At 41.0% G+C, this 16,607-nt stretch overlaps 1 protein-coding gene across 1 annotated transcript in view; it reads right to left on the minus strand.

Moving 5' to 3' along the window:
• Positions 1–16,607, minus strand: part of GREB1L (GREB1 like retinoic acid receptor coactivator) — a 415,187-nt gene that overhangs the window by 30,837 nt on the left and 367,743 nt on the right. The window contains 5 exon segments of the mRNA XM_033933926.1: positions 3,340–3,547; positions 4,015–4,176; positions 6,299–6,438; positions 9,062–9,217; positions 13,627–13,729. Of these exon segments, the coding sequence (XP_033789817.1) occupies positions 3,340–3,547; positions 4,015–4,176; positions 6,299–6,438; positions 9,062–9,217; positions 13,627–13,729 (769 nt within the window).

A 16,607-nucleotide genomic window follows, 5' to 3' on the forward strand; every position in this document is an offset into this window, starting at 1 on the left:
CATCTCCATCCTGCTGCCCACACCAGCCTCGGCTCTCCCTCAGAAGTCATTTCCCCAGGAAGTAACTTTGGATGGAGAGCAGAAGTCAGTGCGAGCCAACGTCCCTTTATTACATTACATTACATTAGGGATTTCTATTTCGCCATTACCTTGAGGTTCAAGGCGGCTTACAAAAGATTTATAAACAGGGTTACAATGGGAGAACAACTGATTTGCTAGAGTGGTGAAGAGTAGATCTTTTGATATTTCTTTGGTAGTTAAGAACAGGAGGCTTAACAGAAGATTTATAAACTGGGGTTTCAATGGGAGCACAATTGTCCTTGCTATGATAGTAAAGGGTAGATCCTTTGTCTATGTTAGTGATTTTGAGAGTACGTGAGGTTAGGGCTGTTTTAGGAATTTCTTGAAAAGTATAGTTTTTAGTTCTTTTCTGAATGTCTTGTAGTCTGGGGTGGACATCAGAAGGTTGGAGATCTGGTTGTCCAGTCTTGCTGCTTGAGTGGCTAGGAGGCCGTCATGTAGTTTTGATCTTTTAACTTCTTTGATCGGGGGGGAGAGGGGGGTATAAATGGGGAATGCGTTTTTCTGTGTCTGGTTGTGGATGCTTTATTTTTGTCCTTTGATACTCAAATTCTGGAAATCTATCTGGGGTCAAATTATTACGATATTGGCAATTCCTTTATCACTATCATATGATATAATATTATTTGGAATTATATTATTAACTAAGAAACCTATAAATGCAAATCAGAATAAGTTGCTCCTCATCATGACAGGAGTGGCCATGCAGATGATAATGAAAAAATTGGGATAACTTGAATTATAGTTTTTGGTGGGAGTCCTTATGTCAAATTTATAAGTTTGAAAACATGAATTCTTTACAGAGGGGACACCATAGTAAATTTATGGAAATTTGGGGCCCATTAACAAAATACTGCAAGTTATGAAATATTAGTATTATTTCCCTTTGATTTATGAAAGGTTGTTATACACATTCATGAGGGGAGGATGGGTGCGGGAGGGGGGATTCAATAACTGCATAATATTTGTTGGAATAGAGTGCAGGTTGTGTTATTACTTGGTTGTTCATGTGTTTGCACTTTGTTTTGGAATTAAAAATGAATAAAGAATTAAAAAAAAAAAAGAAGTCAGTGCGAGCAGCAGGTTGGAGATGCTGCTCAAACTGGCGAAGAGCCAAAGAGGTGCGGGGGAGAGGGGGCAGAGAGGAGGTGAGGTGCTGGCGCCTAGGGCAGTTCGTCCCACCCCCATACCCCTTTACTCCACCACTGTCAGTAGGCTAGCTGCTGATACCCAGCAACTCTTAACTGGGCAGTGCCACTGAATATTGGCTCTGATTGGCTGTCCTGAATCAGGGCAGTGGAAGGGCATTCCAGGGGCAGAGGGGGACGAGCCGGCAGTTATGCAGGTACCTGCAATAATTCATGTAGGTAGCTGCATAGCTAAGCAGGCCGACAGAGAGGTTGTATGCCCACTTTGTTATGTGGGTATCAGCACCGAAAATCAGCCAGTACTCATCCAGCTTTTAGGAACCATCCATTAGCTTTCCATGCTCCCCCACCGTCTTGACCCCCACAAAATGACCTGACCCCCCCAATAACAGAAGCCTTACCAACATGATTCATCTTCACTGATTCCAATCCATCCTCCCAGACCCCACCCCAAAAACAGAAGTCCCCCCCTCTCCCCCGCGTCCTAACAGGATCTCTAGACCTACTTGACTATCCCTAGTGGTTCAGTGGGTAAGATGGCAGGAATGAACCATGCTCAAAACTGACCCTGATGGATCCCACAGAAAAATGCCAGTTCAGCTTCTAGCAATAGTTTCAACAGTACTTCTGCTAGGGGCTGACCAGCAGTACCAAGAGAAACTGGCAAGAAAATAGCATCAGAATGGAACTCAAAGACCTGCAGTTGACCTTTAAATGTTAAAAAAAAAAAAAGCTTTTTGGCCATCTAGGGGTCATACATATACACATTGCAGCCGAGAATTAGGGGGCATATTTTAAATTAGCTGGGTGATCCTCTGTTTTCTGTATCCTAAGTTCTGGGGTATTTGTTTTCTTCAAATTGTTTGGGGTTTTTTCTCTTTCTTCCTTATTAGCTTCACACTTGCACTCCATGATATCGTTTGGATTTTCCGTCACTCCTCCCGGGACTTCAAGGTTTGGGGGGGTGGAGGTTGATTAATTGGTTTCACTGGGAGGATTCTGTTTCTGGATGAGCTGGGAGTTTGTGGGGAGGGGGGTATTTAGGGGTTGGTTGGGAAGGTTGGTTTCTTTTGTATTCTTTGATCTCTACCATTGTTCACTGATTATGTATATCAACCTTTTTGTGATCCATATCACTATTTATATATCCTGGTAAGATGGGGGGTGGAGGTGGAGGAATGGAAGGGTTAGGGTTGAGAAACTGCAAAGATTAGTAGTTGAATGTTTAGAAAGTTTACAATATTAGATTATGCTACACTTTGATTGTCTTTTTTGAACTTTTGTTTTTAAATAAAAAGATCTAATAAAGTTTTAAAGAGGTGTGACAGGGGGATTATGTAGGGGATAGGCTTAGGTATTCTATTGTTCAGAAAGGCAATGACCGAGACATTGTATCAATGATTGTTTGAATACAAAAATTTCAATAAAGAGATTTCACATACAAATTATGCATACTGTATAGCAGGAAAAAGGGTACAACTTACAGTATGCATACTTGCTACACAAGTTAGGTGGCCTTTTACAAAATTATCCTTATAAATGGGTATAGAAACAGAAACATGATGGCAGATAAAGGTCAAATGGCCCTTCCAGTCTGCCCATCCGCAGTAACCATTAACTCTTCCTCTTTTTAAGAGATCCCACGTGACTATCCCAAGCTTTCTTGAAATCAGAGACAGTCTCTGTCTCCACCATCTCTATTTGGAGACTGTTCCACGTATCTACCACCCTTTCTGTAAAAAAATATTTTCTCTCATTCCACAGCTTCCTTTCAAATGAAAGAGACTCGACTCATGTGCATTTACATCACGTAGGTATTTAAATGACTCTATCATATCTCCCCTCTCCCACCTTTCCTTCAAAGTATACAGATTGAGATTTTTAAATCTGTCCCTATACACTTTATGACAAAGACTACGCACCATTTTAGAAGCCTTCCTCTGGACCAAGAAAATGCTAGATGTCCAACTAATACTGTAGCCACCAAAATACAGATGTCAGCTTTTGTGCAACTGTGTGAAAACATTGCCTTACTGCAATAAAATAATTTAGTTTAGGTAATATTAAATAGTGCTAATTCTATACAAAATCCTATCAAAATTCTGCTTACCAACACCAGCATTGTTGAACACTCCAGGTAGCACCAACATGATGTGGTTGGGCCAGTATTTGCGATAAAGTGGCATTTCAAATTCCTTGACCACTAGAATATGAAGGTGACTGATGCCTTCCATTGCATGATAAAGATTCAATAGGCCATGCTCGTGGCGGCCACTTGACGGAGTGAAAATAGGGCTCTTCACTGTGTTCACATTTTGCTAAATAGGGCAAAAGAAATTGAAAGAAGAGAACTTGAATTCATCAGTAAGTATAGCGAAAGCTTATATATTATTAAATGGCAAAAACTATATGATGGCCTCCTAGCCACTTAAGCAGCAAAACTAGACAACCAAATTTCCAAACTACTGGTAACGACCCCAGACTACAACATATTCAGAAAAGAAATAAAGACTATACTCTTCAAGAAAGCCCTGAAAAAGCCTTAACACCACGAATACCTTCCTTCTTCCCATCATCTTCCCGTCTCCCCGAATCTACTATTTACCTTCACTGGAAATGACCAGAGATCTTCTTTTGTAACCCACCTTCTATAACTCTTTTGTAATCCGCCTTGAACCGCAAGGTAATGGCAGAATAGAAATCTCTAATGTAATGTAATGTTATTATTGTATTTTTGCCAGAAACAGAACTAGACACCAGAAATGCTGTAACAATATGAACCTACCTTGTCAGATACAAGCGGTAGACGCATGCTCTCAAGGTGCTTTCCCTGCTTGCCAAAGACAAAGTGATGTTCCTTGGATTTAGGAATGATGAAATGAAGCTGAACTTCTTCACCCAGCAGGGAAGATGAAAATGTAAAAGCATGCAGTGTAGAGTCTGACATCTGCTGAACAGAAAACAAGTCAGTTCACTATAGCAAGAGACAGACACAGCTTTAAAGTCATCTCCTCCACAAAAACTCCCTCAAGTGGAATGCAAAGTTGTTCACCTTTATCAGGTGTTTTCCCACAGAATGCAATATCGATTGGCAGGCAAGTGGGCAATGCACTGCACCAGGACGGAAGAACAGTTGGCCCAGAGCTCGGAAATAGTGAAAACAGCATGAGCATGTATTTTGAAAGTACAGCAGTCTCATCAATCCCTCAGTTAGTTCCGTAACTCAAGGCATGGTTCTGCTCTTGGGGAGATGGGAGGGATCGTGTGCCTTAATCCTGTAGTCTTTGGTAAGTCATTTTGCTGTATTTGTTGATAAGCAGGGAGTAATCAGGAACACAAGAGGGTGACCCCTCAAATCAGGGTCGCTCAGATAATGAAGCAAAAGTTGCACAAATCACAAAGGCAGGCTGTTCGGTCGAAGCAAGTTGTGAGAAGCGATGTGGTACAAAGCAAGGAGCAAGCAGCTGCTTTGCAAATGCTTTCCAATGAAGCAGATTTTAAAGGAACCACAGCAGTTGCAGTGGCTCTAATTTGAAAGGGTTTGTATCACCATGCAGCTCATAACAGAGATGAATATATGACACAAGCTAATTTGTTAGTGTGCCTTTTGTCACATGAATGCTAAGCCAGTTGGGGATCACAAGAGCTACACACACTGATAGATTTTGGTCTTTTATGTTTAAACATTTTTATTGTGTTTCAATAAAGTACAATATATAAAAAAACAACCATAAACAGTCTGATATCAAACCATTATAACATTATCCACATTTCTCACAAATTCCTCATCCACTTTCCATTGCCATATAACATCCTTGACCTTCCTAAACAAAAATTTATAGCAGTGTTTTGTATACAATTTACCAGAAAAGAATTATAACATAATATAAAAATGCCTTTCTAAAAACCTGATAAGAACTAGAATCCTGTATTAGTTTACCAACATTCCTTTCCCATAACACAACCTGATAGGCTAAAATTCTTTGAAAAAATATGCTTATAGACTTAAACTTTAACTAAAAATCCACGTGACGTGTCAGGGGAGAAAATTTGTAGCCGGCTCCCTGATATCCCAGGGGTTGTTACATAGCCTGCGCTCAAACCTCTGATAAATCAGCAAGTGAGCAAGCTCCCAAGAGAACAGACCCCGAGCTCCTGAAGGGACAGATAGCAGGCTGGCTCTACAGGTACTCAGCGTGAGATTGGCCAGCAAGCAGCAGTCTGCCCATGCGGGACTACATCCTTTCCCTGGCAGAGTAAGCCCAAGAAGGAGACCTCTGAGCACCGAAGCAAGGCAAGAAAATAGAAAACTGATGGAAAAAATACCAGAAATTAAGAAAAATCTAATCTAATCTTCAATTTATATACTGGATCATTTCCCTAAGGAGCTTGATTCGGTTTACAGTTCATTAAAAGGAGATAACATACTAATAGGCCATATGGAAAGGATACTGTTAGTTAAGATTAGATAGTTGTTAAAGGGTTCAAAATAAGATATACTTAATTACTGTTCATCAGCTAATAACCTTGAATAACTATTGTGTGAACAACCAAGTTTTTAAATATTTTCAAAATTTCCACCAATTTAAATGCCATAGATTTATTGAGCAGAGCAGAGAGCAGATCAGAACATATCTTCTGAGTTCGCTTGCAGAAAGAAAAACTGAAGGGGGAGCTGTTCTTCAGTGCTGAAGGGGAGGAGTTGGAAGATTTGACTGACAGCTTCTGCAAAGTTCACTTCTAGAGTGAAGGAACAGCTACAGCACAGAAATCCTATGTATTTGCAACAGAATTATCATTACAATAAGCGAACCCTTACATCCATACAATGCATCCTAAAATACAATTAATACTACCCGAAATATAGCAGTCATTAAATTACAACCCTTATTATCAAATTCACTCAATAAAAAGCTCTCCATGCATACAACCAATCTCCCCTCTGTTAACAGGTGGTGACTTGAAGCCCATAAACAGGCCCAAAAAGGTCTTCATGAGAAGGAGTGCAGGACTACCTTTGCACTCTTCTTTGAAATCTTCTACCCAGTGGCCAATGTCACTTTACGAACCTGAGCAGAAGGGTTGATATCCATGTATTGATGGCACTGCTCGCAATGATGGAATGTATTATATGCAGCATATTTTGTTAACATCATGGATATAGTCTTCCGCTTCTTAGGCTCCTCATTCTTCACTTCATTGTTGGTTTCTGTTAAGAGTAAGAACACATAAGGTTTGACTGAAAAACAGTCAAAAAAACATAAGAACTGCCATACTGGGACAGACAGAAGGTCCATCAAGTCCAGCATCCTGTTTCCAACAGTGGTCAACCCAGGTCCCAAGTACCTAGCTAGATGCCAAGTAATAAAATATATTTTATGCTGCTTATCCTAAGAAAAAGCAGTGGATTTTCCCAAGCCATCTCAATAGTGACCTATGGACTACCCTTTTAGGAATTTGTCCAAGCCTTTTTTAAACCCTGCTAAGCTAACCGATTTCATCACATTCTCCAGCAACGAATTCCAGAGCTTAATTACACATTGTGTGAAGAAATATTTACTTCGGTTTGTTTTAAATGTATTACTTAGAAGCTTAATCACATGCCCCCTAGTCCTAGTAGTTTTGGAAAGCGTAAACAAGCAATTCACATCTACCCTTTCCACTCTGCTCAGTATTTTATAGACCTTTATCATACCACCCCTGAGCCATCTCTTTTCCAAGCTGAAAGGCCCTCGCTGCTTCAGCCTTTCCTCAAAGGGAAGTCATCCCATCCCTCTTCTCATTTTCATCGTTCTTTTTTGTATCTTTTCTAATTCCGAAATATCTTTTTTGAGATTCAACGACCAGAATTGCACACGGTATTCAAGATGCAGCTGTACCATAAAGCAATAAGAGCATTATAACATTTTCATCTTTGTTTTATATTCCTTTCCTGGTAATTCCTAATGCTCTATTTGCTTTCTTACCTGCTGCCGCACATTGAGCTGATGGTTTCAACATATCCTTAACAATGACACACAGCATTAATTCTGTATTTTGTGTTGGTGCTACTTTTTGTTTTACACAGTGGCGTACCTAGCATATGTGACACCCTCCCCCCATCTGTATGAAAAACATGATTTTTAGTAACAATCCACACACCACACACGAATATCTAGGAAAAGGCAGCATCTTACATACTGCAGTGAGCAGTACATCAATAAACCCATTGTAAAACTAAACAAGCCAGACTAGTACAGATCAATCCTACACAGTCAGTCCTACCAGAAAACCATGTCTTTTCGAACACACAGAAAACACCTTCGCCTAGTATGTAATCACAAACTAACTCCTTCCCCTTTTACAAAACTGTAGTGTGGTTTTTAGCCACGATGGTAACAGCTCAGATGCCAATGCTAAAAAACGCTCTACAGTTTTGTAAATGGGGAGATAGAATAAAAATACATAGACAAAGGTTAAACTGAAGCACCAAGAAGCTGGACTCTGCATACAATGCAACATCACAGAAACAGCGATGCATCTCACCTAAAGCAAAAAATAAATAAATATAATTTTTTTCTACCTTGTCTTCTCTGGCTTCTGCTTTCCTCATCTTTTTGTCACTCTCTTCCTTTCAACCACTGTCTACCCTCTCTCTCTGCCCCTTCTATATGGCATCTTCTCTCTTTCTATTCCCATTCTAGAAACTTTATGTATCCCCCTTCCATTTCTCCCTTAACTCCCATTAGTCTGGCATCCATCTTCTTCCCTTCCCTCCTCCAATGGTCTGGCATCTCTCCTCTCCTCTTCTTCCCTTCCCTCTCCCACACCTACATGGTCTGGCATTTCACTCTCTCCTCTCCCTTCCCCCCACTTCCATCAGCATCTGCCCCCTTTCTCTTCCTCCAACCAAATTCCATGTACTATCCTTCTTCCTTATGTCTCTTTCCCCGCAATTCCATCAGCATCTGCCCCTTTCTCTCCCTCCACCAAGCTTCCATACCATCCTGACCCCCCTTTCTCACCCTCCACACCCTTCCATACCACCCTGACCCCCTTTTTCACCCTTCACCATGTTTCCATACCACCCTGATCCCCTTTCTCACCCTTCACCATGATTCCATACCACCATGACCCCCCTTTCTCACCCTCCACACCCTTCTATAATACCCTGACCTCCTTTCTCTCCCTTTATCACCCTACTATGCTCCTTTTTTTCTCCATCCCAAATCAGCAAGGTCCCGCGATAACTGCTTCTGCTCCGGATGGAAGAGGTAAGTGACGTCGGAGGGTCAGACGCAGGGCCGGCAGACGCAGGGAGTTGCGGCAAGATCCTGCGATGACTGCGGCTGCCGGTCCACACCCCCCGCCCCCAACGTCACTTAACTCTTCCGGAACAGAGGCAGTAGACGGCACAGTCATCGCGGGATTTTCGTTCCTTTCAGTGCGGCTGCTGACTCTGCTCTGTTATAAGTACGGCAGCTGTGCTGAGGTGCCGTTTGGAGCAGCGCAGGAAGTTCTGGATCTGGCCGGCTGTACACCCCCTTGGAGTGTGCACCCGGGGTGGACTGCCCTCCCCTTGGTACGCCACTGGTTTTACATATGCCAAGTATCTTATACAACTCCTTTCAATTAGTAGGGCTTGTTTCAATGTACCTCATCTGGATGGATGCCTGGATCTGGCAAGCATCTCCTACAGAGAGAGGCAGGAGGACTGAACTGGCTTAGTGCACTGCACAATTTTACCTTTTGTGACTTCTAAAAGCCCTTCTGCAAAGTATGCCTTAAAATATCTCCAGCAACATAAATTTGAGGCAGCAGAAGTATTTTTAAAGAATCAAGCTTTTACTAACCTAGCTTCACCTTTGAGAGCTTTTCTGTATAGACAGGGCTTATGCAGCTGTATTTTGGATCATGCACAGTCGTATCGAAGGTCATTTTGCTGAATATCTCGATATCAGGCCACTGATCGCTCACAGACTGTGAAATGTCATTGTTTTCTGAGTGATCTAAAAAAATACACAAATTAACAATACACATCAGAGATAACAGGGCAAGGAATGCACATCTGTCTACAAGGCCTGTGCTGCACAGACATGTTGCAACTCCCAGACATGGTCTGCAAAAAGCTATACCTGACACCAGCCTGAATGTGATATAATTCCTTTTTAGTGCAGAGTTCTGAAAATCTATCTAGATCGAAGGTGATCAACCATGGTTCTCAAGGCCCACATTCCAGTCAAGTTTTCAAGATTTCCACAAGAGAATTACTGTCAATGAAAATTATTGTCTTAAATATAACATGATACCAAAAGCTTCTAATGCCACTGTAGAAATCCCAAGCATGTCCTATCCTCACAAACAATGTGGTGACTATTTCAGTGAATGGATGCATGAGGCAGGAGTGGCTCACCAGTTCATAAATACTGAATCAACATTTAAAACTATATCCATTTTGCCTTAAAAGGACTGGGGCATAAGAAGAGGTTCACCTGGCAGATACAATGCAAGGAAGCAGTTGCAAAACAAGAAAAAAAAAATGAGCACTGGAAGTGGGTTAATTCATGCACCCCAGACAGACAGTGTAGCGTGGGAGATAAAAACTGATCGGGCTGACTTGAATACCCTACTGAAGGATACAAAATGGTTTAAAAGTACTGCAACAAACTTAGATCAGAAGTGAATAGATCTTAAAAGAGAAGGGGTTACAAAAGAAGTCTATTTTAATGCTTGGAAGCCATTGCTGATCGGTTAGCTTTAACGTTAGCTGGCAACCATGCAAGTTGTGTAACTAAGCATGTATAACCTACCTGCCCGTTTGTTGTTCATGCTGTGGACGAGTTTTTTGGTTCAATAAAAGACTTCTTAGAAATGAAATGACATGAAAATGATTTGGACAGTATAGGTGAATGAAAGAGAATGATGGGAGACTGAACTTTAAGAAAATGTGGAAAACACAATTATTTGTCAATGCCTTCATGTGCTAATGCTATTTTCTGTTAAAGTTTTACTGTCCTATAAATGTTTTTATGGGATTTTGTCTTTCCATCTTGTAGAATGAATTTGAAAAAAGGGGCTAGTCAATGTTTTATTGTGTTTATTCTGTCGAAACATGTTTTAGTATTTTTAATATGTATGCATGTGATTTTGTAAACTGCATAGTTTTTATGCGGTATATAAATTTTTAAATAAATAAAACTTGTCTATTTCTTAGGCAGTTGTGTGAATGCATTAAAAGCTGAGTATTAAGTCCCAAAATTAAAGAGGAACTGTAACATGCTGTTAAAATCGTCTGTGGTACCTGAAATGCTAGTTTTTAAAAGAGGTTCCAGGGTGATCTGGAAAATTATAGACAAGTAAACCTGACTTCAGTGCCAAGCAAATTATTATAAAGAATAAAACTATGACACAAGTAGACAAACATGGTTTAATAGGACAGAGTCGGCATGTGTTCAGCCAAGGAAAGTCTTGCCTCATCAATTTGCTTAATTTCTTGGAAGGCATGAATAAGCATGTGGATAAAGGTGAGCTGATTGATGTAGTATCTAGATTTCCAGAAAGCTTTCAATTCCTGGTAAAACTAAAGTCATGGGATAGGAGGCAGTGTTTTGTTGTGGACAGAAAACAGAGGGTAGGCTTAAATGGCCATTTTCTTAATGGAGAGTGGTGTGCTACTGGGACAGATGCTATTTAACATATTTATAAATGATCTGGAAATCAGAATGTTGACTGAGGTGATTAAGTGGGGAATTCATCAAGATCACTAACCGATTTAGCATACTAAGACACCCATAGGAATATATTGGGTGTCTTATGGCCTCTTTTACAAAGCCACGCGGCAACAGCCCCGAAACCCTTTAAATCTCTATGGGCTTTGGGGCCGTTAGCGCGGCTTTGTAAAAGAGGCTGTTAGAGTTTAAACATGCTAAATCACTTACCTCCCCTTGATGAATTCCCCCTAAATTTGCAGGTGACACAAAACTATTCAAAGTGGTTAAAACATATGCAAACTGTGAAAAACTGCAAGTAGACCTTAGGAACTTGGAAAACTGGGCATCAAAATGGCAGACTATCTTTAATGTGGAGAAACGCAAAGTGATGCACATTGGGAAGAATAACCCAAATCATAGTTACCAGATACTAGGGGTCTACCTTATAAGTCAGCACCCAAGAAAAAGATCTAGGTGTTATTGTAGACAACACACTAAAAAAAGCAAACAGGATGCTAGGAATTATTAGAAAAGGGATGGTAAATAAGATCACTTTGGGGGTTAGCGCCCAAGAAAAAGATCTTCTGCCCAATATGCTTTGGCGGCCAAAAAAGCAAACTAGATGCGAGGAATTATTAAAAAAGGAATGGTTAACAAGACTAAGAATGTTATAATGCCCTTGTATTGCTCCATGGTGCGACCTCACCTTGAGTATTGCATTCAATTCTGGTCTCCTTATCTCAAGAAAGATATAGCGGCACTAGAAAAGGTTCAAAGAAGAGCGACCAGGATGGTAAAGGGGACGGAACTCCTCTTGTATGAGGACTCTTCAGCTTGGAAAAGAGGCGGCTGAGGGGAGATATGATTGAAGTCTACAAAGTCCTGAGTGGTGTAGAATGGGTATAAGTGGATCGATTTTTTTACTCCGTCAAAAATTACAAAGACTAGGGGCACTCGAAGTTACAGGGAAATACTTCTAGAACCAATAGGAGGAAATATTTTTTTACTCAGAGAATAGTTAAGCTCTGGAACGCGTTGCCAGAGATTGTGATAAGAGCAGAAAGCATAGCTAGTTAAGCTCTAGAACTCATTTTCAGAGGATATTGTAACAGTGGTTAGCTTAGCTGGGTTTAAAAAGGTTTGGACAAGTTCCTCGAGGAAAAGTTCATACTCTGCTATTGAGACAAACAAGGGGAAGCCACTTGTTGCCTTAGGATCAGTGGCATAGAATCTAGCTATTATTTGTTTCTACCAGGTACTTGTGACCTGGCCTGGCCACTGTTGAGAAATAGGATGCTGGGCATGATGGACCACTGGTCTGACCTAGTATGGCTATTCTTATGGATAGCACCCTCAGAAAAGTCCAGCTGTTTGATTATAGCTGGTTAAAGACAACTGAATAAATTTATCTTAAACCTGTAAATATTTGTCATTGACTTACATCTGCACATCGCATATTGAAACATCTCTGATCTGCCACATTACTAAATGGATAAATTTGGGTCAGACTTTAAGTCCCAAGAACTTTGAGAATTCCTAAATCTCTGTCATCAGTGCTGGCACCGAAATATGTGGTTTTCTCATATATCATGGTTTTGTCAATATAGGAGATCTTTTTATCTACATTCATGAAGTGTATTGACTATTATCTATTGATTCACCCTGATTCTACAAACTAATGGTTCAACAGCAAGGGCAAAAAATAATGGGGATATTGAATATACCTGCGTTATTCCCCTGGCTAACAGGAAACATTCTGCCCCTGCTGGTACTGAGTTCAAAATGGTACTACCACTTTCTTGATGCTTGCAATAATACCATAATGCTACCACTAGGGATTGCCCTGATATTTTGAACCCTGCACCAGAAGAAGTAGAAGTAATTGGGGATCTCAGCTATCCTAGAACACCTAGACACTAAGTATATCTACAAGCAGGCCTGGGGGTGCTCTACAGGAGGGAAGGGGGTCTTTGGGGGAATGAGAAGGCTCTTTAGGGAGGAATTATGATGGGTGGTCTTCAAGAGGTGAGGGTTTGTGAGTGGGTGGTCTTCAAGGAGTGAAGATTTGTGATGAGGTGGTCTTCAGGAGAGAGGATGTGTTTTGAGGGTTTCAGGGGGGGGAAGAAATAAAAGTCTTTAATGCCCATCCCCTTTAAGATGCTCTTGCGAAGGAACAATGACATCAGCTTTTAGTTGGTCATCAGATTTACATAACGGGATGTTTTCCACGCATTTCTATCCATGGTAATGTTTAATGCACATTAAGAGGCTAATAATGTGCATTATGACCATAAAGCACATTGGCACCCTTCTAATAAAGTGTGTTAAGTTTGGGGCTTATTGCACTATAACACAAAATTTTAACATATGGCAAGCCCAAAACTAACACTGCATCAAGAAGGAGCGTTGATGCTTGTTTTAATTGCAGGTCATGCATTAACATTTCTGATTAATACAGGGTACCTGCTCTCAGATAATAGGGAAACACTTACAGTTCTGTTGTCCTAAAATACCTGATGCTGTGGTTTTTTAAAAATTTATATTAGAATCCACAGTCATTTCATTACATATGAGTTGGATTTCAAATGTTAATGCAAGCCTGCCCAATTGATGCTCAATTAAAATATAAGCAATTAAAAGATTTATCATTTCCACCACTCATAAAGGAAACATGATTGAACACAAGAAAGTTGCAAGTTGCTACTCACATGTATTGATCTCTTCCTCATCATATACATCCACCTCCAGTAGCCTGATCAACATGCGGAAGAGAATCCGGAGGAACTGAAGATATGCACCAGTCTTCCCCACCTGCTCAGGACCAAAGGAGCAAAAGGAACTAGAATCAGTGTTCTGTTACACTAAAGGAGAAAAGCATTACTTCTCATCTGTAACAACCATATTCTGCAGATAGTAGGATTGATCAGACACACAAGTGGGCGATATTATCTGAAGCACAGGGACACAAAAACTCTCTCTGAGCTCAGGACCGAGTATACAATTCTGAGCATATGCACTCCTTCCTGTGTGCTGCAGTCTCCTCAGTATCTCAGTTAGTTCCATAGTTCAATATAACATAACATAACATTGTGCTTATTGACCGCGTAACCAGAAGTTCAACATGGTTTACTAAAAGTTATAGAAGTAAACATGTTACATGAAAAATAAGATGATTCGTTAAACGGTCAAATATTTAGAAAAAAGATAGGTCTTCAATTGTTTTCTAAAATGGCCATAGGAATGGGTAGTAAGCAACAATATTCGGAATTCGGTGTCATGAAGAGCTGCCTGAGATGCCAAAGTATGATTTAGAAATTTCTTACTCCTGCAACCCTGGACAGATGGAAAATTAAACAAAGGATGAGTTCTTCTACTATGTCTGTATGATACTAAAGAAAATCTATTGACTAAGTAAGAAGGCGCTGGACCATAAACAGCCTTGTAACAGAAACAACCTAGTTGAAACAATACCCGGGCCTCCATTGGCCTTCTTTGAGGGGATAAACGAACAATTGGACAAAGGTGACCCCATAGACATCGTATATCTGGACTTCCAAAAAGCCTTCAACAAGGTACCCCACTAAGGAAACTATGGAATCACGGGGTGGAAGGGGACGTGCACAGATGGATCAGAAATTGGCTGGCGGACAGGAAACAGAGGGTAGGAGTAAAGGGACACTACTCTGATTGGAAAGGGGTCACGAGTGGCATCCCGCAGGGGTCAGTACTGGGACCGCTGCTGTTCAATATATTTATTAATGACCTGGAATCAGGGACGAAGTGCGAAGTTATAAAATTCGCGGACGACACAAAACTCTCCAGTAGGGTTAGAACTGTTGAGGAATGTAAGAAGCTACAAAGGGACCTGAACAAACTGAGTGAATGGGCAAATAAATGGCAGATGAGCTTCAATGCAGAGAAATGTAAAGTCTTACACATAGGGAAAGAAAACCCAATGTACAACTACACAATGGGAGGGATGGTATTGGGGGAAGGCAACCTAGAAAAGGACATGGGGGTTTTGGTGGATAGAACAATGAAGCCGGCGGCACAATGCGCAGCAGCCTCAAAAAAGGCGAACAGAATGTTGGGCATTATCAAAAAAGGAATCACTACCAGAACCAAGGAAGTTATCCTGCCGCTGTATCGGGTGATGGTGCGCCCACATCTGGAATACTGCGTTCAGTACTGGTCGCCGTACCTTAAGAAGGATATGGCAAATACTCAAGAGGGTCCAGAGAAGAGCAACAAGAATGATAAAGGGCATGGAAAACCTTTCATATGCTGAGAGGCTGGAGCTCTTTTCCCTGGAAAAGCGGAGACTTAGAGGGGACATGATAGAAACTTACAAGATCATGAAGGGTATAGAGAAGGTAGAGAGGGACAGATTCTTCAGACTGGCGGGGGCAACAAAAACAAGAAGGCACTCAAAAAAATTGAAGGAAGACAGATTCAGAACAAATGCTAGGAAGTTCTTCTTCACTCAGAGGGTGGTGGACACCTGGAATGTGCTTCCAGAGGAGGTGGTAGAGCAGAGGACGATTTTGGGTTTCAAAATGGGATTGGACAAGTTCCTAAAGGCAAAGGGGATTGAAGGGTATAACTAGAGGGATACTATACAGGACAAAATGTTTTAAGTAAAAGATCACTTACAGGTCATTGACCTGGGGGGCCGCCACGGGAGCAGACTGCTGGGCACGATGGACCTATGGTCTGACTCAGCAGAGGCGATGCTTATGTTCTTATATTCCCTATTTTAACAAATATTTTTATGTTCATAATAATTAATAACAACGGTCTATAGTTAGCCACTTGTAATGGGTCTCTATCCAGTTTTGGTAAAATACTTAACATTGCTTCAGCCTTTGTACCTAATATAACAGCTTCAGTTAACATGGAGGGGCGTTTTCGATAGGATGTCTAAGTCCAACTTTGGACGTTTCCCGCAAGACATCCAAAGTTGGAGATTTTCGAAACTGGCAACACCACAAGATGTCCAAATTTTTTTTTTTTTTAAATCGTTTACTTAGACATCTTGGCCACCATGACCTTAGGACATCAAATTTTGTTTGCCATTTTCAATCACAAAACCGTCCAAGTTCAAAAACATCCAAATCCAGACCATTTGCATGTGGGAGGGGCCAGCATTGCAATGGACTGGCCACATAGGCACACCAATAGAGCAGTGGGGCACCTAAGAGGGCACTGCTGTGAACTTCACATAAAAGGAGCCAGAAGTACATCTCACCATTACCCTCTTAAAATATAATCCCTGAAAAAGTCTTAACACTACAAGTACCTTCCTTCCTCCCATCTTCTTCCTGACCCCCCGAATCAACCTGATCTACTCTTTACTCGCTCTGGAAATGACCAGAGATCTTCTTTTGTAACCCACCTTCTATATCTCTTTTGTAATCCGCCTTGAACCGCAATGTAATGGCGGAATAGAAATCTCTAATGTAATGTAATGTAATATGGCGATTCCTCCAAATCTCCCCCAAAACCTACTATACCCACCTGCCTACCACCCAATAGCTCTTATGATTGTAGGTGACACACATATCTCTGCTCCCAGGATGAAATATGCCTCAAAACGCCCTCTGGTCGTGCCCTTCAACTACAAACTGCCAAACAATGGTCCTACTCCCACTTCATACCGAGCCACTGGAATTGACTGCCATCACAGATC

The sequence above is a fragment of the Geotrypetes seraphini genome, chromosome 2 (assembly GCF_902459505.1).
Source record: "Geotrypetes seraphini chromosome 2, aGeoSer1.1, whole genome shotgun sequence".
Lineage (NCBI taxonomy): Eukaryota > Metazoa > Chordata > Amphibia > Gymnophiona > Dermophiidae > Geotrypetes > Geotrypetes seraphini.